The 23,872-nt window shown below is 56.6% G+C and overlaps 1 protein-coding gene across 2 annotated transcripts in view; it reads right to left on the bottom strand.

The window, feature by feature from the left end:
- Positions 1–23,872, bottom strand: part of TBCD (tubulin folding cofactor D) — a 155,390-nt gene that overhangs the window by 32,744 nt on the left and 98,774 nt on the right. For both annotated transcript variants that reach the window (XM_047709329.1, XM_047709328.1), the window contains exons 15-22: positions 23,064–23,121; positions 17,087–17,116; positions 14,908–14,993; positions 10,293–10,373; positions 5,598–5,671; positions 4,095–4,212; positions 2,351–2,411; positions 1,117–1,139 (exon numbers count right to left, since the gene is read on the bottom strand). In XM_047709329.1, the coding sequence (XP_047565285.1) occupies positions 1,117–1,139; positions 2,351–2,411; positions 4,095–4,212; positions 5,598–5,671; positions 10,293–10,373; positions 14,908–14,993; positions 17,087–17,116; positions 23,064–23,121 (531 nt within the window). The remainder of the gene's footprint in view (positions 1–1,116; positions 1,140–2,350; positions 2,412–4,094; positions 4,213–5,597; positions 5,672–10,292; positions 10,374–14,907; positions 14,994–17,086; positions 17,117–23,063; positions 23,122–23,872) is intronic.

Below are 23,872 nucleotides of genomic sequence, written 5' to 3' on the forward strand. Positions count from 1 at the left end.
CCGTAGGAAGCCTGCCTCCGCCTCCCCCTGCCTGCTTCTCTGCCTACCTGTGGTCTCTGTCTGTCAAATAAATAAACGAAATCTTAAAAAAAAAAAAAAAAAAAAAAAAGCCACTACGAAAAATGAAAAGGCAAGTCCCATCTCACATCTAGAATATGTGGAGTGTTGACAGCTCGGTGAGAAGACAGACCGTGACTTTTTTAATAAGCAAAAGATGCAAACCATCACCTCACCGAAGACAGAAGATGAGACACCCAGTCACACAGGAGAAACGCCAAGGTCACCCGCCGGCAGGGGGCCGCGACTCAGGGCTGTGCCGGGCGGCCTCTGCACACCCACCCACAGGGGCGGCTCCCAGCCCAGCACGCGTGATGAGGACAGGGACCACTCCCAGACACGGCTGCTGGACGCAGACAGCACAGCCCTCTGGACAAGTCTGTTGGGACCTTAAAAATCCCCCGGGATTAACCCAACAAAAGCGGAAACACACGTCCACACCAAGACTTGACCACCAACGTTCACAGCACACATATCCCGAGTCGCCGAAAGCTGGAATAACCCAACCCCCTGGAACCTGGTGGGCAGATGAACGCGCCAAGCACGGTGACACAGAGGCAACACCACGGTGCGCACCACACACAGGCAAACCCTGCAACCTCACGCTACGTGCGAGCGGCCCGACCGTAAGGACGTCCCAGCGCGACTCCAGCTGCTCGAGACCCACAAGAGGCAGCACCACAGACAAAGAGCTCAGATGGGGCCGCAGGGCTGGGAACACCGCGGGGGCGGGAGGAAAGCGTCAGGGTGACACACGCTGCTTGGCGTGGGGCTGCAGCCACACAGGCATCTGCCACGACCAGCGCCCATCAGACCACGCACTTCCACGTGTACCACAGAACACGAAAACCACACTAAAGCTTAGAAATACCAACGGGGCTAGTTCAGCCTTCACATCTTCTGAGTGTGATGCCCCTTCAGATAAAGTAGCACAGGCCAGGTAAATTCACCCGTGGGGTGACTGGACAGGAGCCCTAACAGGCCAGCCCCACCTTCACTGACAGAGAACCTTTTCCTTCAAGACACAAAACACAAGAACGTGGGGTTTGTGAAGCTTACCTATATAACTGACGATCGTAGAGCTAAAACGAAAAGTAAGAGTTATTTAAGTTCACTGATGTTTTTTTAAATGACACAGTAGGTACAGACAGTCACTGCGCGAGGGCAGGGGTGAGGAGGACACAGCAGGACCAAGTGTTTCTCAGGCTGGGTTCCTCAGAGAGCTGATGGCGGGGCCCACCCCACTCCCGGCAAGCTCCTTGTGATGGCCTGCTTTCCAGTGTCCCCACTTGGAAGGGGAAACCGAGGCACAGAGAGGGGAGCCAGGAGCAACCTGTATCCTGATTCCAGGATCCCCAGAGAGCCTCTGGGGCAGCCGGGACCACCAGCACCCATCTCCCCAAGATGGAATGGAGCCTGGTCCACACCTTCGTGTCCCCCAGAAACTCAAGGGGGCAGGCTCGGCTGCCTCCTGCCCTCCACAGAGGACCCCCCAGCGCAGAGGACGCCCCACCCAGCCGCCGCGCCCTCACACTCCACCCTCAGGAGCCCCACGGCGTGGGTTTGCCAAAATCATGAAGTCAGTAGCACACGCAAAATGACGATCCGCATCACTGGTGCGTTATACGCACAGAGACAAATCTTCAAGAACACAGAACTCTCTTTGGAACAACAGACATTCAGCCCATCTAAGTCGTCTTGAGTGACTCTGAGGTCACCTGGTAACATCGGGCCTGTAGTTCACACTTCACCTCTTCCGAATCGCAGAGCTTTGGAAAATCTCAAAGACCCACACAAATGGACACACGTCCCCCCCCAACCCTGAGATGTGCCAACACAGATGCTGGGTGCCCATCCAGACTGCAGTCCCACTGTGGAGGCACAGGTGGGAGTCAAGGCCATCACGCTATTCTACGGGCCGCCTCCACGATAACAGGCCACGCCCATGACAGAGGCGTGGGACACGCCAGAGTCGCTGGGCTCCCAGGGGACCAGTACAGCCAGGCAGCTCAGAAAGACGAGCACCGGGGGAGGAGCGGCCTTGTCAGCTGCACTGCCCCAAGCAGCACCGGCTCCAGGAGGCCCCGGACCCCAGACGAGCCGCCAGTGAGGCCAAAGAAGAAACCTGCTTCTGAGCAACGGGCCCCAGGACCGATCTGAGAGGGACCTGTCCCCATCACTCCCTGGGGCTCCCATCGGGGCTGGAGAGGGGAGAGGGCTTGTAAGGGCAGGGGACAGTCCCAGGTACCAGGGGACCTGCAGAAAGGGGCAGTCCGGCAGGCTGCGCACAAACCTGCTGGTGAATCTGCTTCAGGCCCTGCACGGCCACTCCATCCAGGTAGCTTGCGACAGGCCTGCAAGGGTTCAAATACAACAGCTGAGATCCTGAGGACTACAAGCCCCAAAGGAGCCGTGGGCTCGGAAAGGTCTGCATTTTGTCCGGGTGCCCAGCCAGCTCCCCCGAACACGTGCAGAGCGTAAGCCCCTAGAGCAGCGCCTCCTCAGAGAGGCAGGTGTATGGGCCTTCCCGTAAAGCCGTGACCCGTGCAGCAGCTTGCCGATGACAGACACAGCCCTGGGATGGGGACAAAAGGAGCCCCTGCTGGAGAGCCGAGACCCGCAGGGCCGCACGGCAGCCCACATGACTGTCCGATGCTGAGCTGAGGCCCTGGTGACCAGAAAAGAGCTCACACAGTGGCCTCACTGCCGCCCTGGAAAGGCACAGGTGGCCCTCAGCTTGCGTCCAGGAACCTGGATCTCAGGAGGCCTCCCATCCTTCCCTGTGAAGGGGGACTCTCTGTGCCTAGACTGTTGGTACAAACCAAGTGGCTTATGCTGAAACCTGCTTCCTTCTGGGAGTCTGGGGTGTGGGTCCACCCCAGACAGAGGCCGCCCACGTCCTAGTCCCCAGAAAAAGCCCGGGCGCCGGTGTCTCTGACCTGCCCTTGCGGCAGCTTCTCCAGGCCCTGGTGTGTCTTGTACCACTGCACTGGGCAGAGCTCTGCCTCTCGCCTGGGCTCCGCTCGACCACATAAGGCACTGCCATCCACACCAAGTCCTCGGCCTGGCCCACAGGTGCCATTTCACCCCCACGTGGACGTCCCTAAGCTGCTCGACAGTGTGTGCCTAGGCTGCGGGGCACAAAGGGGTGAACCCGACCAAATCTCCAGGGCTAGTCGCCAGCACCCTGCCTCACGTGCCCAGGGGATCATCCAGAGTGATGTGATGGGACTAGAACACGGCGCTCCTCAAACTATAATCCAGAGCACAGGTGGGGGACACGTGGTGTGCTGCGAGCTCTCGCTTTTGTGGAAAAGCTGGCTGGAAAGAGCAGTAGAAACCCAGATGGCAGCCCTACAAACTTACAAAACACAGCATGTCTGGGACCACTCCGATGGCCCAACAGCACGTGCTCCCCCGTTGTTTGTTAGAACTCCGCCAGCCAGGGGCGCCTGGGTGGCTCAGTGGGTTAAGCCTCTGCCTTCGGCTCAGGTCATGATCTCAGGGTCCGGGGATCGAGCCCCGCATCGGGCTCTCTGCTCGGCAGGGAGCCTGCCTCCCCCTCTCCCTCTGCCTGCCTCTCTGCCTGCCTGTGATCTCTGTCTGTCAAATAAATAAATAAAATCTTTTAAAAAAGAAAGAACGAACTCCACCAGCCAGAAAGGTTCTCAGTGGAAATGTTACCACTTCTATGTTCTGGTATTCTAAATTATGGAAAGTCCTAATGAGCAGAGAATACCGATTATACGGCCCACTCCCTACCCTCTCTGAAAACGTACCTTGCTTTTATAACCTAACTCGATACCCAGAAAGACAAGGAGATGTAAGGAAATAGTGACTTGACACCTAAGGCCATCAGTGGCCTCAGCCGGAGAGGTGGCACGGCTCATGGGAGGAGAGAGACACTAAAAGCTCCATCAGCTAAAACACGGGAATCTGACGACCCGGTGGCACTGTCACAGGTAAACAGACATGAAGGTGGATGGGGCTCCCAGCTCACAACCGCGGGTTCCGTGGGACCGTGGCACTTCTCTTACCTGCCCTCTTGAACCGCGAGTCGGTACAGGCCACGGGCAACCTCCGCACAGGCAAGCACGGCTCCATGCCGCGTGTGCAAGTCCAGACTCTGCGTCATGGACAGCAGACGTGGAAGCACTGCAAGGACAAGGGCCAGACTACACGTCAACAGGTGCACAGAGGGTAACGTGTCAGACTCACAGACTCAGGATCCGGAGGGGAGACACACCCAGGGAAAGTGACCTCTGTAAGGGCCACGAGCGCAACAGCCATGACTGAACCCGAGTCAACACGCCAAACCCTCCCTGGCACCCAGAGAACTGAGCAGAATGGGCCAGGGGGTAGGGGGGCGCCAGGGGGAGCTCCCCGATCCCCAGGTCCCCAAGACACAGGGCAGCGACAGAGTGGAGAGAGAGAACCAGTCTCTGCTGTAGCTAAATGGCCAGCAGCTGCTCTGCCTTGGGTACCGAGCAGGACGGAGGCAGAGCGGCAGGCCCCTCCAGCAGTGCGGCATGTGCGGCCTGGGAGCCCGATGCCCCCCGCCCCGCCCCCGCCCCGGCTCAGGGCAAAGGATGCATCCGTGACTGTGGTGCTCTGGGAACAGAAAGCAGAGTCCCCTTATGGGCTGGTAGGGTACCCGCAAGGAGTCACGATCACACCACCTGTGCCCCACCGACCTGGAAGACCGTGTCCCTCTGAGCCTCCACCTCCCTGAACACCCAGCGGCACCCCAGCGGCACTCAAACACAGCAGCCGGCCACGGCCAGAGCTCAAGAACCGGGGCCACCCCTTGCCCTGTTAACGCTCTGCAACCAGGAAGAAAGGACGAGGGCCCCTTCATTCGGGCCATGAAGATGACCGATCACAGGTGAGTGAGAGAACCCTGCCAGCCCATTTTGGGAACAGACCATGAAGCCGAAGGCCTTTAGGAACTACTGGCCCAGACGTGTGAGGGGCACCCAGAAGTGAAATCAGTAACCCCTAAAGAACACAGCGTGACCACCAGTTACCCAGTGACAGTGAGAATAAGCATGACTTAAAGCAATTTGAATACGGTTCCCTACGTTGAAATGAGACGCTTATGTATTCTGGAACATGGGCGCTTTCCTTAACGATAACAGGCGTGATCGCCCCGGACCGGGCGGATCCCCTCTCCCGCAGAGCCGGCAAACAGCACGGCGGGCTAGTCCCACAGCCGGGGGCTGCCAGGAAGCAGCTCCCTGGTCACTTATTACACTGTGAGTCACTTCACCATCACCGTCCACAAAAGCTGCTCCTGAAATGCATGAGACCCGTAACAGAAGCCGTCGGCTCCCCAGGGCCCACAGGCCGCCTCGCTCATGACATCTGGTTCTGTCCTGTCCCCGACCAAGCACCGACCAGTCCTTCACGCACTTCTCAGCGAGAGAGAAACACGTCACTCTCAGCCGTCCGGACCGGACCCCAGCACGGGGCGCGTCCCCACCCCCGCCACGCGCACAGCCGACGCGAGCGTGGCAGCAGCAGGACGCCGGCGCACCTACCGTGAGTGGCGCTGTACTCAGGAGCTCGCTGGGCCAGGTTGTGCAGAGCCTTTGCAGACAGCTCTCTGATGACCCTGGAGGGAGGGACGCAGACGACGGTCAGTTCCTTCATTCTGATGGTTCGAGCTTTACCGCACTCGTGAAGAGAGCACAGAGCACGGGAGTGTCAACGACCCACTCGCTCGAAACCACCAACAAAACAAACACCAACGAGCAAATGAGTAAGAGCCTGTGACTGTAACAGACACGGACAAGCAAACTCGCCAAACGGAGGCCTGAGCTTGGCCGGCACGGCGCACTGCCTCCGTCTCCGGGTTCTCCAACCTCCCACACCCCAAGGGTTCAGAATACAGGAGTACTGGGCACAGCCACAGGAAACCCACACTGGGAGGACCAGGAGCCTTGTCGCATGGCTCAAGCTAACAGATGGGAGGCACACATCACTCCAACCAAAACACAGCAGGCGTGCTCAGCCCATCAAACGACGGAAGAAGCCCCCAGGGCCGGTGAGTGGGACCTCGAGGCCCTCCTGAGCCCACTGGGGCCAGATGGCCTCTGACCCAACCCTGACCCCATGCTACCCCCCAGGCACTAGACGCCAGGAGGACACGGAGGAAGAGAGCAGTCATCACTGTAACGACAAGGCTTTGGGTGACGACAGGACAACACGGAAACAGGACAAAAACATTGAGATGGAAACAAACATGCAAAAGAGGACTTTCGTGTTTTGAAGAGTAACCATCTGATATCCATCAGCACGGAGTGAACACAGAAACATGAAAACAGGAAGCCCCCACGGACCCAGGCAGGACCACGTCCCACCCCTCCTGGGCCCCCAGGTCCGGCTTAGGGTGTCCACTGCTGACAGCAAACCAGAGTTCTTGGAGGCAGGGATGTCTCGGGCACCAAGAATCTCAACACCACACACCCACGACCACCATGCCCAACACTAACCACTCAGTAACACCAGCCAAGCAGCACTGCACCCCTGCAGCCCCCAGAAATATGTGGTCAACGTTCAGGAAGCGGTTTCTGAAGAATGAGCGACTAACGGGTCTCAGAGCAGAGAACCAACTGTTTCAGCGGGAGAAAGCCCCAGGGAGGCCAGCAGGGCGGCCACTCCAACGGGTACATTTACGTGTGTCCTGCCCAGTTAGTGCCACGTCAAGCACAACCACCTTTCCCCACTTAAAACTGCTGTCTTTATGGCCTACACAGAAGACCTAAAACTACAAAACTCCAAGGAAAAGAGGGAAGAGCTTCTGATGTTGGATCTAATAATGGCTTCTGGGATTTGACACTAAGAGCACAAGCAACAAAAGTGAAAACCGGGGGGGGGGGGGGGGGGGGCGCCCGGGGGCTCAGCGGGTCAAGCCGCTGCCTCCGGCTCAGGCCATGGTCCCAGGTCCTGGCATCGAGCACCACGTCGGGCTCTCTGCTCGGCGGGGACCCTGCTTTCCCCTCCCCGACTACCTGGTTCTCTGCCAACTCGTGATCTCTCTCTCTCTGTCAAATAAATAAATAAAATCTCTTGAAAAAAACCACTTCTTCAAAAGTAAAAATGGGTAAACATAATAGATAAAAGTAAGTCCGCATTAAAATTTGTAACTTCAGTTTACCAACGGACGTCGTCAACAGAGCCTACGGGGTGGGAGAAAACACCGGCCAACCACGTATCTGGAAACTGAGCGGCGCCGGACACGTGACCCCCATGAGTCAACAACGAAAACAAGCACTGGATTAAAAAACGGGCAAAGGACTTGAAACGTGTCTCCCGAGACGATACACAAGTAGCCAACTGACCCCCGAGAAGGTGCTCGCTGCCAACAGTCCCCAGGGAAACGCACATCAGAGCCACGAGCCACGCCTCATGTCCGCTGAGATCGCCACGTCAGGGACACTGAAGCTGTGAGCGGGGCGGGTGGGGGTGCGAATATAAGACGGCAGAGCCACCGGGAAAACCAGGATGGTTCTGGGGGCTCCTCAGACGCTAAAAACAGGGTTACCACATGACCCAGTAATTCCACTCCTGGGCATTTACCCGCAGGAGCTGGAAGTGGGGTCTTGAGGCGAGATCTGCACACCTACACCCGCGGCAGCCGTCTGCACAACAGCCAAGAGGTGGAAGCAGCCCCGGGTCTGCCAACAGATGACGGGTGAAGAAAGGGCGGTCGGTACACACCGCGGAGTGTCACTCGACCCTCACACGGAAGGGAATCCCCTCACCTGCTACACCACGGACGCGCGGTAAGGAGGTGATGCTCGGTGCGGTCAGCCAGTCACAGAAGGACAAACACCGTACAGTTCCACTTACATCGGGACCCCGGAGGAATCGAATTCTTAGGGATGGAAGGTAGGACGATGGGCGCCAGGGCTAAAGGAGGGGGTGGGGAGGAGGAGTCCCTGCTCAACGGGGACAGACTTTCAGTTTTTCAACATGAAGAAGTTCTGGAGATGAATGGCGGTAACGTGTGCAAAACAAGGGATGTGTGTAACACTCCTGAGCCGCACAGAGAAAGTGCTTCAGATGGCACAGATTACGTCTTCTTCCCATAATCAAAGAAGTTTTTAAGTTATGTTTATCTTCATCTATAAATTATTTTGGGCGTCAGAAAACTTTCAAAAAGAAACCCGAGAACGGACCAATATCTCTTAAAAGTGATACTATTTAAGGTAAAACAGAATCCCTGTACCAGTCAAGGCACGCGTCACAACAGGGTCCCTGAAGAATTCTGCACAGGCTCCGCATTCTCCACAAGCCAGCCATGTGCTAACCAGAGAACAGGGAAGTCCCCATTTGTGCACTTCTGGCTGCCATCTCCTCACTGACAGAACCCGGACCAGAGACAGACGCAGAAGCATCTCCACCTCTGAAGAACCCTAGGACGACAAGGCCGCACCATGCTTTATGAAACCCAGTGTGCTGGAGAGCGCTCGCTGACGTCATCCTGAGGGTCTCCAAACCTGACAGAAAGGAGGACCAGACAACGTTCCCCTCCACGCTGCGGCTCACATACCCTGAAAACTTTCTGGTTTTCAGACCTTATTCTAAAAACAAAATGTCCACAATGAATCATTTTTTTTTTTTTTAATAAAATTAACAAAACAAAAGCCATGAGAAAAAAATATAAAACAAACAGCAAGATGACAGGCAGGAAGTGAACCGTGCTGACGATCACATGAAACTCGCAGGGACTAAGGCAAAAGGCAGACTTCGTCCGCACGGGTACCAACGCAGGACCACGGGCACTCGCAGGGGCTGAGAGCAAAGGGCAGCAGGTGGGCAGCTCTACGAGGGCTCCGCTGCCCTTCTTCCGGTAAGGCCCCAACTAAGAATGGTCTTTACATTTTAAAAGGTCAAAGGAAGAAGAAACAAGAAAATATATGCAACAGTGACCTAACATGTTTACTGTCTGGCCCTTTAAAGAAAGTCCGCTGACCCTTAGGCCACAATTGTATCAAATCACCCGTTAAGAATCTAACAGGAAACAGAGGAGAACGCGTCATAATGATCAAGGGCTGACCCGCTGGGAGGACAATTATAAATGTAAATGCGGCTGCCCAGGGAGGCCCAAAACACGTGAAAGGTGCGCTTCAGGACTGCTGCGCGAGAACTCTCCGACCTCGGCTGGAGGTTTCAACAGCTCAAGAGTCCAGTCCAACACCATGGGTAGTAGTAATACACGTGCCATTCTGGTCTTCAATACCCTACTGACCGGTGGGCAAATTAATGGATTTCTCCCAGGTTCGGTGCATGGGATCCTCGTCCTAATTACGAGAATTTCTGCAGTTAGGCCTCAAGTGTCAGAAGCTGGCCCAACTCTTAGCAAGATCTCGGCAAGGAAACCAAGAGAGGGGCCTCCTGGTGGGCAGGCCGAGCCCACACAAGCACCCCACGGAGGTGCTCCTGCTCCCGGAGGCGCCCGGAGCCCAAGGAAAGCCTCGTCGCACACGGCACTGGCCCTAGCAGAAGCTGGAGCACGCTCCCCAGCAGGTCGGAAAGAACTTTCTCCAAGCGACACGGAGCCTGAAGCTGGGGTTCTAGGCGCACAGCCCGCCGAGCGGCTCACATCTGCAGGCACCTGCCGCCGTGAGAGGTCCCGTCTGCACCGGCAGCCGCACCCAGCCCTCCTACCACAAGCAATCTTGTCCTCCCAGACGTGGAACTGCAGCTCGCGACATGGACACTCTGTGCTCTGGGTCGCCCAGGGAGCCCTTCCTCTGAAGGGACGGTGAACTAGCGAAACGCTCCAGCCCTGAGAGTGCTGCGTAATCGGGAAAAGCCGCCAGAGCCTGCTAGCTTCGAGGAGACAACGGAGAAGACTATCGGCCAGAGCAGCCACACAGGGCTTCGCCGGAGGACGGGACCGCCGTGGGAGTGCTTGGGGAGGCTGCTCCTGCCCTCCATCACACACCACACATGACAGCGTCCACGTGGGAACACGTCACACCCGGCACACCTACGATCCCCAGAAGTAAAACTGGACAGACCACTAACCAGCACGTCAGGCGTGAAGGCTGGAACGCCTATCACTTCTCAAAAATCCTCTTAAAATAGGAAATCTACAACGAGGAGACCAACCCAAGGCTTAGCTCAAGTTAACCTCTCGTCTGGAAAAAAGAAGAACTCTCATCTGACAGATAATCTAATAAAATACATCATCAATGAGATGGGCACGAAAACACGGAACTTACCCGTCCCAGTGGTTGATCTTCATGGTCACCAGGTGGTCTATCATGGGCTGTGTGTACTCCGGAAAGCCGGCGACAAACATACTGGAAGAGACAGTGTGCAGAGGCGGTGAGGACGGGAAGGAGCAGACACTGCCCGCACACCTGCTCTGAGGGGTGAAACCGCACAGGCGGGCGCAGAAACGCTTGGGTGGTTCCTCGTAAAGGTGAACGTGCAGAAATCCGCTTGTAGGTATTTACCCAGGAGAAATAAAGCTGAAGGTCCACCTGAAGACTGACAAATAAAAGCCCGCGGCAGCTTCATTCATCAGAGCCACCACATCAAAAGTGCCCAAACATCTAGAACAGGTGAGCAGCAGCCCCGGGATGGAGACCGCCCGCAGCACACAGCACGCACGGCGCTCAGACCAGCCTGCCGAGCAAAGCAGCCCGACGTGAGAGCAAATCCTTCTGATTCCACGTAGGAGCCGTTCCACAAACAGCACCAGTGACCACAGCAGTGGGCTGAGGCCGCGCGCCTGTGGGGTCAGTGGAGGAGCGGGTCACCTGCTGTGCGCACCGTCCGCTCTCGCTGCGCTGTGCCCCTCACTCAGGAGAGCTGGCGGATTGTACATCATGCCTCAAAAGTAAAAGTTACGTCCAGTGAAAATACTGTAGGACGATTAAGAAAAAAATCTTGTAGGACAGGCCTCTCTACTTACAACTCAAAACCCACTAAAGACTGGTACATTCAAGCACGTAACCAAACAAGAAAACCGTCTGCCAGGAAAAACGCACCATAAACAAAGTCAAAAGATAAAAAACTAAAAAAAAAAAAAAAATCAGCTACTGTTATCACATGAGATAAGAGACTTCTTTAAGATAAAGCTTCCAAATCCACAAGAAAATAGCACCACCTCATAGGAAAATCCTCAAAGACAGTTTACAGAGAAGAAAATGGACACAGCTTCTGCTGAGCCTCCTTCTCACCGGAGACAGGAAGAAAACCTCCGACCGGCTGTCAGACTGCCGGAGTTGGGGGAGAGGGCTGTAGCCACTGTCGGAAGGATCTAGAAGCATCTAGAAGCACTGCCAGGAGCACCCTTCCAGCGTGGCCTCCACAGGCAGGGACTGGCATCGAACAGGAAACTGAAAACATAAAGACCCAGCACTCCGCTCTGTTAGCTCCTTCAGATGTAACCACGCTCGTGAGAAACACCACGAGCACAAACACTCCCTTCACACCGCAGGTAACAGCAAACGGCGAGACAGAGGCCGAGGGCCAGGAGACGCCACTCTGTCCACACCGAAGAGACAGGACGCGGGAGAAGGTTCCACGCGCATGCCGCACGTCAGCACAGGGCACACAGCCCCCGCGCCGCCTCCTCATCTCCCACCGCCAGACAACGTCCTCCGCGGTGAGCACCTAAGCCGGGCCAAGCCGGTGCACCGGGCACCCCCGCTCGGCGTGCGCGGAAGAAGGACAACACGCCCATCTGCGGGACACAAACCGACAACCCGAGGAACTGAGGACGGCGAGGACGCCAGGGATAACCGGACACAAGACACCCCTCAAGACCCACGCCCTGGCGTTTCCTACTCCGAAACACACCTGTGCGTGCCGAGCTGCTCCCACACGTTGTCAGCAGCTGCCGCGCCGCCCACGCAGCCCGCCAGGGACGGAGCCGTCGGCGCACGCGGTACATGGCGGCCGAGAGACGAGGCGGACGGCACAGAGAGCCAAGAAAGGGGCGACACGCGGATGCTCCTGGGTCCCAGGTGGGCAGACGTGTGCACACGCGCAGGGTAGACGCGGGTGCTGGGGACATGCGTGTGCTACAAGGTGGCAGACTGAAGAGGGGGTTTGTTCTGGACGTGAGAGAAAGAAGAGCACAGGGTTCTCCAGAGGGAAGGGAGACGGAGAGACCCTCAAACGGTGACGAAACAGAGAAAGTCGGAAGGAAAAACAAACACCAGGGCAGTGGACAAACTGTCAGAAAAGGAGCCAAGACGTGACCCTAGGACCCCCATTACCGAAGGGTCCCGGGAACTGCCAGACAGGACTGCCCCAGGCCGGCACCCACGACCAGCGGCCAGCCACCCCGTTCCAGTCGAGCTCTGGCACCAAGGGAGAGCTGACCGCGGGAAGACGCCCGTCCAAACCACCCCTCGGGGAGCAGCACTGCCTGAGCGCTCAGGGTCCGCCTGGAGGCCGAGTGTGGAGTGAAGGAGGGTGTCAGCAGGGGTGGTGGGGCAGGGCCGGGCCGGTGTCAGGACAGTAAGAGCTGGGCCATGGGAACAGCTGAGGGGATCAGCAGCATGAGGAGCCTTTGAGGGCTGTTGGGGCCAGAGAAGTGACAGAACTAGGTCACCAGGCGGATGCAGGGAAGGAGACAGTAGGAAAAGCAAAACGGAGATGACTGTGCGGGGTGGCAAGCCATTTGCTGAGCTAGGAAGCAGAGAAGGAGACAGCTCGCTCCGAGGGCTCCTCGGGTGGAAGAATTCGCACGACAGGAATGTGCAATTACTGGAAAGCAAATACAACAAGATGTGTTTCAAGAAGCACGCACAGGCCCACAGATGTCAGCGATCTGCTGAGAAACTTCCAGGAGTAAGACACGCACAACAGGAAATGCCAACCACCACTGGTTGTGTCCTGACAGAAACGCCCTGAGTTCACATGCTGACATCAAAGGGGCCTGAGCGGCCACCAGCCAGTGAATGGGGGACAGGGCAGGGGAAGGCAGAACTCAGGAACACAGTGAAGCCAGGACACAAAAGCCAATGCACCACGTGACTCCGTGCACATCAGTTCCAGAGACAGTTCCAGGACGCAGGTCAGGGCTGCCAGGGCCCGGGACTCAGGGTCTCTCTGGAGTGAGGGAGGCACGCCCCACGCTGACCACAGTGGTAGCCGCCCATCGGCCAAAACCCACATTCTCAGTGGGTGAACCCTCCACACGGAGATCGTAAAGACGTAAAACAGGTACGAAAATAAACAGGACTGCTCTAGAGGGTCGGTCTCAGGAACACACAGTACTGAAGGGACAAACCACAGACGAAAGATGCAGACTGTGCATCTGAGGAAGGGCTCGTATTCGGAATACACTAAGAACTCCCAAATCCTCAGCAAGAAGAAAATTAACCCGATAAACAGGTAAAAGACGCATCAAAGGACGCTCAAAGCCACCGGTCGTCAGGAAAACGCAGACTCCGGAGCTGTTCCTACACAGTCACTAGCACGGCTACAACTAGGAGGACGGGCCCCGGCGAGGGGTGGCTGCCGGACGCACGTGACGTCACCATCCTGGAAACCTGCGTGCCAGCGTCTTAACAAGTTAGGGTCCAGCTGCCCCACCCCTAGGCACTCCACAAACAAAAGCACCGTTCCCTCTCATCCCCCCACGCCCGCTCCACGGTCCAGGCTGACGGCGGGACCCTGCGTGTCTGCCCTGTCTTGGCTGGCGTGGAGAGCCCCCCAGGTGCGCACAGATCCCGGACTTGTGCTCACTGGCCCGCTCGCGCGCACACTGAGAGCACCACAGGCACCATTAAAGACCACGCCCCACACGGGGTTAGCCTTCACCAAACGTCTGTGTGAAAAGCACATGACTAATTCCATGCAAGTCTCAGACCAGCTTAGAAACCTCAGTGACAAGAAAAAAAACACCAAAGCAAAAAACTGGTTAATTTACCCAGGAAGCTCAGGGGAAAGTGGAAAATTCTCCATATTAAAATAGATGTTCAAATATCAACAACAACAACAACAACAACAAAAAGGCAGGAAGGAACTGATAAGACGCAGAAAGCCGCTAGACGTTGAGAAAAGATGGAAATGATGCTAAAAATAGTGCGTTTAATCTAAGACTCTGAGAAAAGAGGCCAAATGTTATTTATTTTTTTTTTTTAAATCTGTGCCTGCTGGTCACAGAGCAAAGTAACTTGTGTACGTCTGCACAGGTGCTAGAGGGTCTGTCCCAAGGACGGAGAAGGGCTAACGTGTGTTCCCGGCGACACGGCACGGATATGGCAGGCCTGTCCCAGGCTGGTGCTGCACGTGGAGCGGAGAGCGAGGTGCCCCCCGGCGCACCGGCCACGCAGGTGCAAGTCTGACCCGGGTCTGCGCTGGTGGCGATGCCACGTGTCGGCCCCCGACCCTTTTGTTCCGATACCTCTGCTTACTCGCATCACACCAACGAGCCAGAGACCCCTTCCACCCGGGAAGCACTGTTCTACTAGAAGGAACAAACGGAGCAACAGTCCCTTCTCGGCGGGTGGGTGCGGCTGTGGCCGCAGCAGGAAGCGGGGCGGGCCGGGAGGAGGGTAACCAGAGACAGCACTCGCTTCGCGTCATCACGCCTGACCCTGCAGCACCCGTCAAGAAGGAAGCCGACCCCGCGCCCTCCCCAGGCCTCCCCGGCCTGCCGCAGTCCCTTTGGACTAGTTTGCATTTTCTATAATTTCATGTAAACAGAATCCCGCACTAGGCACCCAGTCTAATCAGCAGGAAACACAAATTTCGGTCATGTAAATAACATCTACTCCTAGCAGACTTTCCAGGGGGAAGAAAAAAACTGGAGATTTTTCTGACCTGCGCATCCCAGGGAGAAACACATTCTGCGACAAATGAACGACTTACCTTATAACCAGGAAACAGTTAGCTCTGTTGCCAACAGCAAAGTAGTCCGCTGCAGTCAAAATGTCGATTCCGTGAGGGAAAGTGCCCTGGTCACAGAGTCAAGAGGGAGAAGAGGACAAATGACACGAGTTGAGGGGAGGCATTTCCAGAAGGTCAACGGCCACGTTCACCCCCACTCCCACCTGCAACAGAGACACGCTGGGGACCAGCAGCAGACAGCTCACAGACTGCCCATGTCGGGCTGGACGCTGAGCAGGGAGGACAAGAACCACTCAAAAATACTTCACAATTATTTCAAACAACTCTAACATTTTCAACTTTAAAATGTCTGAGACACCTTCCTTACACCCACGCCATAGAAACAAACCGAACCCGGTCTCCACGGCAGGGCGCCGATGCAGTGCGTCCCAGACCCCGCACGTTCTGCACACAGAAGGTCTGCTTCAACCTTGTGAGCCGTCTGCAGCACCGCCTGCGCACTCCAAGTTGTGGGTCACATTCTGGGAGTTCTCGCAAACCCACAAACGTCCCTAATGACCTCATCCCAAGTCAGGGAGCTTAGAGGCCTTTCCCTGAGTATGTCCCTGTCTGCTTTGGCTAGTTCACACCCTTGTTCTCCAACATTCCGACCAAACCGAGGACAATGCGTGTGCTGGGCTGGGAGGCACCCTGGGCCCACACGAGACGCCGCGTCTTCCAAAATCTGTGTCTCTTCAACAGCTGCATGGCCCCCCCACACACTGTGCTGTGTGTACACTCATTCCACAGGAAACATCCAGCAGGGGAGGTGGGGTGAGTGAGGGGACACCCCCCCAGAACACCAGCTCCCGGCTGATCCCCTAAACCGAGACCATGGCTAAAGGCCTCCCCTCTCCACCTAACCCGAGTGTCCCCTCCAAATGGGACATGGTGACGGTCAGGAACCAAGAGCACCCCTGTTCCAGACCACCTTGTGTCTGGAACGTGGGGAGATGCCGCATTCTCCTGGGCTCTGGCTTTGGGATGCCCAGCGCACCCCTCAGTTCAGCTTCCAGCAGGTTCCTTGATTACAGCAGCCCGTTCACCCACCCTCGATGTTTTCAAGTCCCTTCCCTGTCCAGCCCCTTCCTTCTCCCCAGCAGCACTGACTTCTGGAACCCTCCACACTTGTGGCCCCGACACACTAAGCTTGTCCCCTTCAGAGGGCGGCTGTCTTTTCCTAGGGAGCCACTGTCTTCTATGTTCCCAGAGCCCCAGGTAGACGTGGACTAAGTGACACCCAAGGACACTGGTCTCAGCCACTTTCAAGCCAGGGAAGAAAGGGAGAGACCCTGAGTGGGGGGAGAGGTGCTGGAGCAGAATGAACCACAAAGCAGCATGGGCCCTGCAGCCAGAGGCGGAAGCAAGACTGCACTGCCTCCCTGGGCTGATTCTGGGATAGCTTCCCACCAAGAACCAAAGGTCGCCTTCCCTGTGGAAGTAGAACTGTCAGCCCTCGCCCTGGCCTCTGGCAGCCCAGGAGAAAAGCAGATATACTCCCCTTCAGCCCAGACCCTCCTCCTGGAGCGCTGACCAGAGCTCAGCTCAGTGGCCCCTCGGTATAACCTGCCTCCGGTCCATTCTTCACCAGGCCAGCCACACATCCCAGTGTGGCCACTGGCACACACCGCGTGCATGACCTGGTGATAAGGGCCACACCACCCAGCCAAGGATGACCGGTCATGAGAGGCTCAGGACAAGGGGGCACGATGGTGCGGGTGAACACAGAGAGAGGCCACAGGGTCAGTGGCTTCCAGAAGCTGGCTCCTACCACACGTAGGACGGGCAGTGATCACGTCTCTGCCCCGAGAAGTGGGGCTCCTCCACCCACATCCCTCCCGCACCCACAGGCAACTGCTAAAATCGGGTGGCAACGCGTAAGGCACTGATCTCTGACGCCTGTGTGTATGTGCCAAACTACTTACACATGGGGTCTCCCATAAAACACAATGCTGTTTAAAACGTGTGTCACCTCTCCCCTGCACAGCATCCTGAGTGGGTCTGTGACCAGACGTCACTGAGTTAAATATTACCTTATTCTAGGTAAATTCTTTACCCTCATCTAACAATGCAAGGAGATACCAAGTGTGTAGCTTTCAGTATTTCTCCTGCTAAAACTTCAGGAAGTTTTAGGAATGAAGACTTCAAGAAGTAGCCATACCTGTCTCCCCACATTCTCCTGGAAAGCAGCCTAAGGAAAAGAAGAACAAACAGCAGGTGAGTTAGGTTTGTGCTTTGCTAAACGTCAAGAGAGAAATTCAAAACAAACGCCATGCAGCACAAATGACCCATGGCTTTATTTTTTTTAATGAAAGTCCTCATTGTTGGCTGATCAGAGCCTCAAGGGTAGCTGTCATTCTGCCTCTAGGTCCTGGTGCTTTTCTAAGCCACAATTCAGTTTATAGAATCAGACACATGCTAAAAAGTGTCCTTTACATGTGGATGCCGCGCTTGTCACCAAAGCCTAATTCGGCCCTAGAGAGAAGCACGAGAACAGAGTCAAATCCATCCGTTAAGTCAAATCCAACACGAGACCCTTCTCCCGGGACCTCTGCGACAGCGGCCCGCAATGGTGAACATAATGGCCCACCTCCTCCCGCTGCCTGCCCAGGAGCCGCCACGGACACGCCCTGAGCCTCCCACACAGGCCCAGAGCTCAAAATAGTTACTTCAACAGAATGAAGTGTCTTTAGGTGCTTTCCTTGAAGTGCTTGCTCACGTCCCCAACGCTCCCCTCCCGCACCCCACCTGCTCTGCCAAGGTGTGACAGCCAGGCCATCTGCATGGTGACAACAGTGGGGCCTGTGCACAACCAGCAGCGCCTCCTCTCCCATCTGCCCCTCAACTGCAGCCCCCGGCCCCACCCTCCCCAAAGCAGCAGGGCTCAGAGCTCCCCGACAGCGCAGGACATCGAGCACAGCAGCACAGGCCACAACCTCACGGCCACGTGGTCAGCATGTGACAGGTCCCAAGTCAGGGCAGCCCTGGGAGGGCATCCTGCCCACAGATGCGGCCCCTCCCCCCAGAGAGGAGCCCCTGGGGGCAGTTCACCGTGTACCTACAGGGTGCGGAGAGGGAGCACACGCGGGCGTGCAGAAAGGAGCCTGAGAAGCCAAAGCGCAGACCCCCAAGTCTGCCCTCCGGCACACCGCTGGCGGGCCCCCCAGAAAGTCAGAAGCAGGGTGCTCTCCAGGCACAAGCAGATGGCATTTCACCGTGGACCTCCCAGGGCTTTCAAACTGGGAGGAGGGAGACTCAATTTTTGCTACGTACCATTCTGAACCTTCTGCAATAAATTTAGTAAACAAAATAAGAAACCAACCAAAAGGCAATGGAAGTATGATATAACGTCAATTTGTGTAACAGGCAAAATTTAGGAACACATTGGCCATTCTGATGTCATCAAAAAGGTCAAATATAACACAAGATTGATGTGGAAAACGCAGGCTGGCCCAGGAAAAGCAAACTTGAGGAAGACGGGAGGGACGGCCATCCCCAGCACAGCGGCCGACCGCACGGGGACACAGAGGACAGACACCGAGAAGGGCGCAGCAGAAGAGCGGAGAACGCCTTGAGGACCGAGGGCCAGGCCAGGAATTGAGAATGGACACGGGAAACACGATCCACATAAGATAAGAAAACACTTACAGACTGGTCACATCAAGCTTGCAAACTCCTGCTCTGTGAAACTCCTGGTCAGGAGGACAGAAGCCACAGCCCGGGAGCCACACACCAAGGAGGTAGCACCTCGCATCCGGGGCAGAACCAAGTCCACACCCGGCAGTGCACACGACGGCCAACAAGCAAACGTGCAGGAGGCCCAAAGAGCCGTCTCCCCAAACGGCCGGCCGGGGCGTGAGCCAGGGAGACGGCCGCCGTCTGGGGAAGGCAGCTCACAAGCACAACGAGCGGCAGCACACGCCCGACGGGACCACAGGAGGAACACGGAATGCGGGCGAGGCTGCGGGCAGATGGGCCCCCAGACGGGCTGCCAGTGGGAAGGTGCACCGGCACAGCCCCTCCGCACATAGGGCCGAACAGGCAACGGCGACTGAGCCCCCCACGGCACTAACCCGAACACGAACGTTCACAGCAGCTTCCTTCTCTCAAACACTGCAAAACCAGATACGACCCGGAGCTCCGACAACACGCCGACAGTTCCAGCGGCCGCGGCTCTGCCAGCCACCGGGGCGGACCAGCAAGGGGCAGGAGGGAGCGGTCGGCCCAGCCAGAGCCCCCAGGGCCCGGACGGACCAGCGAGGAACACGCCAGTCCTCAGGGTCACACGCTGTACGACCCCATCCACGCAACATCAAAACAGAAAGTCAGAAAGTGGTAACACGGCGGTTTAGACGCCAAACATCCTTTAGCCGAATGTGCTCTTAAGGAGGTAGTGGAACTGCGGATGAAGCCGGGCTTCCAGGCTCCCTCCCCCTCCGCGCCCGGCCCCCCCATGAGGAAGCGAGGGGCCGCCCATCTGCACCACCCCTCCCTTCCTGGCTGGGGACAAGTTGTCTCAAAATGTTGACATACTTGCAGGCCAGGAGGGTACCTTCCCACGCAAGAGCACGGAGCACCGAAAGCTCCGTAAGGGTTCACAGATTCACAAACGCACTGACCCGAACCAACCAGTCAGGCCTACCTTCCGCCACCCCACCCAGATCCACACAGGGCTGCGGTGAAGACCGAACACAGCGCTCCTCGGAGCCCCCACGGGGCCTGGCAAACTCACGTGTCCTCCATCACCCCCACGGACTGGAGGCACGTGCTGCGCTGCGGGCGGGAAGTGGTGCACGTGAACGGCAGGACAGAGCGGAAGGTCTGAAAGGCCTGGAGGGTTTCCACGCAGACCCGCTCTGTGCCCACGCCCTCTCGGGGACCCTGTGGTCCCCAAGTGGGCAGGCTGACCTTGTCCTTGGAGAGGCACACGGGCCCAGGCCCTCCTTACCTCGGCAGGGAGTGAGCCTGCACGGAGGGTGTGGGCGTGAGCACAACGGGAGCCCTCAGCTGCGGAGGCGGCCCCTCAGGAAGACAGCGCGCCCCGAGTTATCGCCGACTCAAGCCTCGGGTTTTCAAGTGAGCTTTAAACAAACGCATCTTCTACCCTCACTTCTAACTCTGCAGCCGGGAGGCACACAGGTGTGTGCAGGTGACCTGCCACACAGGGAATCTTCTGCTAATTCTGAACAATTTTAATTCCAACTTGAAAAACAAACAAAATGGTTTCTGGCTTTTTCACGCCTTCCTCAGGGTTTATAAAGGTATTGGTGCTTTGATTTTACTACTGTGTCCCATTAAAATGTTCGACTTCATAAACAAAAAAGAAAATGTAAAAACTACTTTTTAAATCCAGATTTGACAAAAAGTGATTTGATGATCACGGCCCGCGGGTGAGTGTCAGGGCAGACACGCGAAGGCCTCTCAAGGACTCATGGGGCTTCCTACTGTGGCTCCAGATGAGAAAACCGCATGAACACAGAAGGGAATAGCTTTGCAGGCAAACTTTCTCGAGACAAAATTCTACAGGGGCCGAGGCCAAGCACCACTTGTATCAGACCTGCTTTGGGGCAGAGAGAGCAGGCAGGCAGGCAGGCAGGCCCGGCCAGGGCCAAGGGGACTCTCCAGCCGAGCTCCCGCACAAGGGAGGCCCACACCCCGCCTGCAGCATGCCAAGGCACGCCGGCCCCTGGGTCCACAGTCACCCATTCATGAACCAGCATCTGCGGAGCACCCGCCACGTGTCAACAGAAGTGCCAACCATCCTCACGGTGACATGGGGCAGACGGAGCCCCCCGCCGTGTCCCGCTGCTGCATCTGACAACTCAGACGGACAGAGACGCTCTTCACGAGGAAAAACAGGTAAGCGGACAAACTGAATTAATAACAAAATACTTCCAAAGAAACAAGACACAAAAAACAGCCCCAGAGGAGTTCACTGGTTTCCACCAAACATTTAAAGTAGAAACAAAGAAGGGGCACCTGGGGGGCTCAGTCCGTGAAGCGTCTGCCTTTGGCTCTGGCCAGGATTGCCCCGCATCGGGCGCCCTGCTCGGCGGGAAGCCCGCTTCTCCCTGCCCCACTCCTCCTGCCTGTGTTCCCTCTCCCGCTGTGTCTCTGTCAAATAAACAAATAAAATCTTTTGAAAAAATAAAATTTTATTTATTCATTTGAGAGAGAGAGAGAGCACGAGCAGTAGAGGGAGGGCCAAAGGCAGAGGGACAAGCAGGCTCCCCACTGAGCAGAGAGCCCGATGCGGGACTCGATCCCAGGACCCCAGGATCATGCTCTCAGCTGAAGGCAGAAGCCTAATGCACTGAGCCACCCAGGCATCCCATGGCAAGCTTTTAAAACATTTTCAACAAAATTCAAGAGGAAGATCTTGTATTCCCAACTCCTTCCATGGGGCCAGATTACCCTCATTCCAAAGCCAGACAAAAACACCACAACAGACAGAGACTGTCCAATATCCCTTATGATACAGACTCAAAACTCTCAACAAAACTTTAGCAAACCAAATCCAGCAACCTATGAAAAGGGATTACACCATGACAAACGGGATTCCTCCTGGGATGTAAGGTTGGTTTAACACCCGCAGAATCAATTAACAGGACACACCACGTGAACAGAGTAAGTTCAAAACCACATGACCATCTCACAATCAAACTTCCATTCATGATTTTTTAAAAACAAAAACAAAAACCCTCACAACAAACTAGCAGCACTTCCTCAACCTGCTAAAGCCTATTTACAAAACCCCAAGAGCAAGTATCACACACGACAGCGAAAGCGGGCCTATCCCGAGACGGACAGCAAGACGGGGTGTCCCTTGTCCCCACTGAGGCGCAGCACGGTACCTGCAGCTCCTCCTACCAGCGCACTTAGGCGAGAAAAAGAAATTAAAGGCATCAAGACCAGAAAGGAAACAGTATACTTTTCTCTCACAGATGACAAGATCCTGTATGCAGAGCTGGAAGGGGCATACACACCCCAGACCTGACACACAAGCTCACCAGTAAGAGGGAGGTGAGGCCCTGCCACTTCCCGTGCCTTCCTCCCACCAGGGCCAGCCATGGGCGCAGGCCCCACTGGCCATCCCTGCTTCAGAGCCACCAGCCCCACAGGAACCCCAAGAAAAGACATGGGAACTGGGCCCACATCCCACGGCCCACGTGTGGTGCCATGTGCCCTGGAAAACATGCCCTTGAGGACGGAAGCCCTGGCCTGGGCAAGCTGTGGCCGAGCACCGCCTGGCTTGGCTCCCTCCTGCAGGAAAGACACAGCTGGCATTTCTGTAGAGCAGCGGGAACCGAGTGCAACTATCGCCCCAGCTACCAGGCTCTGCGGCTGAAGGGACTCTTGGCCCTGGCTTCTGGCCCCGCAGCACCTGCACCAGCCCATGCTGAACCTGATCTAAGTGACGGACCATCAGCAGGACAGCCCTGTGTGAAGCCAGGACACAGCCATGGACATCACCAGCAAGTATCCCAGGGATGAGGCCCAGCAGCCATCCTCTCCACCAGCATCCACAGGAACCCCCGCAGCCAAGCTCGGGGCCACAGCCCAGCTCTGTGGGAGGGGCAGTGGGATGCTCGTGCAGACTCCGGCCCAGGGCCCTCCGGAAGCGGCTGTGGAGCCTGCTGAAAGCCCTCTGCACACAGAATCCGCCCCAGACGTGACCAGGCTCTGGAGGGGCCACGCACTGGTGTCAAACACGGCCAGTGAGGCCCAGGCCCCATGCGGCCATGGACGCTGAAATGACCTCTCTTGGCAACAACCCCCCCTGAGGCTCAAAGCTACCTGCTCTGCTATCACACGCAGGTCACATGCCCAGAACCCACTTTCTTCTCCTTCCCCAGGGCACAGGCTACCCTGAGCCATGTCCGCTCACCAGGCACAATGCTCGAGATGGCTACATTTCATGGCATGCTGGGGTGGGGCATTTACTCCTGACCCTGCTTCCCCGAGGACCGCTCCCTCCCCCGAAATCGGGAGGACACCTGAGCCGGCGCTCTGCCGACTGGCTCCCCTGGCACCTCACACGGGCAGCGTCAGGAGCGGTGGCCTGCTCAGCAGAGCAGAGGGCACCGCTCAGGGCCCACCCGCACCACCAGGAGAAAGAACAGAACAAGAAAACTCACAGACGCCGCTCTCCTGCAGTTTATGTTCCGGTCAAACACCGTGGCGATCACCAGAGCACTGTGAAGAAGAGGAAAGCGGTTAAAAGGAAATCCGTGAAAGAACACAGAACCTGTCGCAGGACTTGGGAGCCTCTCCCATCTGCTCAGTGCGTGCTGTGCACAGCGAGCCCCTGGCACCACGGGGGCTGACCCCGCTCCACCAACAGCCACAGGAGGCACACGCACCCGGGTGCCAGGGACGTCACGGGCAGGAGAGCGGCCATCACGGGGGCCTAGGCAGTGGAATGTGCTCGGCCTTCTCGGGGAGGCAGGGGTGGGTGGGGGGCGGACAGAGGATGAGAACCGGCAGTGCCTGGCAGGAGGGAAGCAATCAGGCAGGGCGGACACGGACACGGACATGGACACGGACACTCGGGCCCAGGCAAGCGCTCCGAGAGATGAACGGGGAGCACATAGGGACACGCACAGGCAGCCAGTGGAGCCCCTAGGCCCTGCCCCTTCTCAGAAACCCAACCAAGAGCAAAACACAGTTACTGGTCTCACAAATTCTCCAGATGGCCATGCCCCGACCCCAAAGGCAACCACAACCGTGCGCAGAGCTCATAAAATTCCTCAGACTTCATTTAAACCCCTCTTCGTTAGGTCATCACACTTAATTATCACTGATAAGGCAGAAAGCACTCATTTGACTTTGTGTGGCTTTAGTAACAGAAAACGAAGGATTTGGGGCAAGACTGAAGACAGTGCTGGTTCCAGGATGACTGGAGAACTTGCATCTCTATCAGCCCAGAGAAAAGGTTTTTGAAAAG

This window comes from Lutra lutra, chromosome 16 (assembly GCF_902655055.1).
Source record: "Lutra lutra chromosome 16, mLutLut1.2, whole genome shotgun sequence".
NCBI classification, from domain to species: Eukaryota; Metazoa; Chordata; class Mammalia; order Carnivora; family Mustelidae; genus Lutra; species Lutra lutra.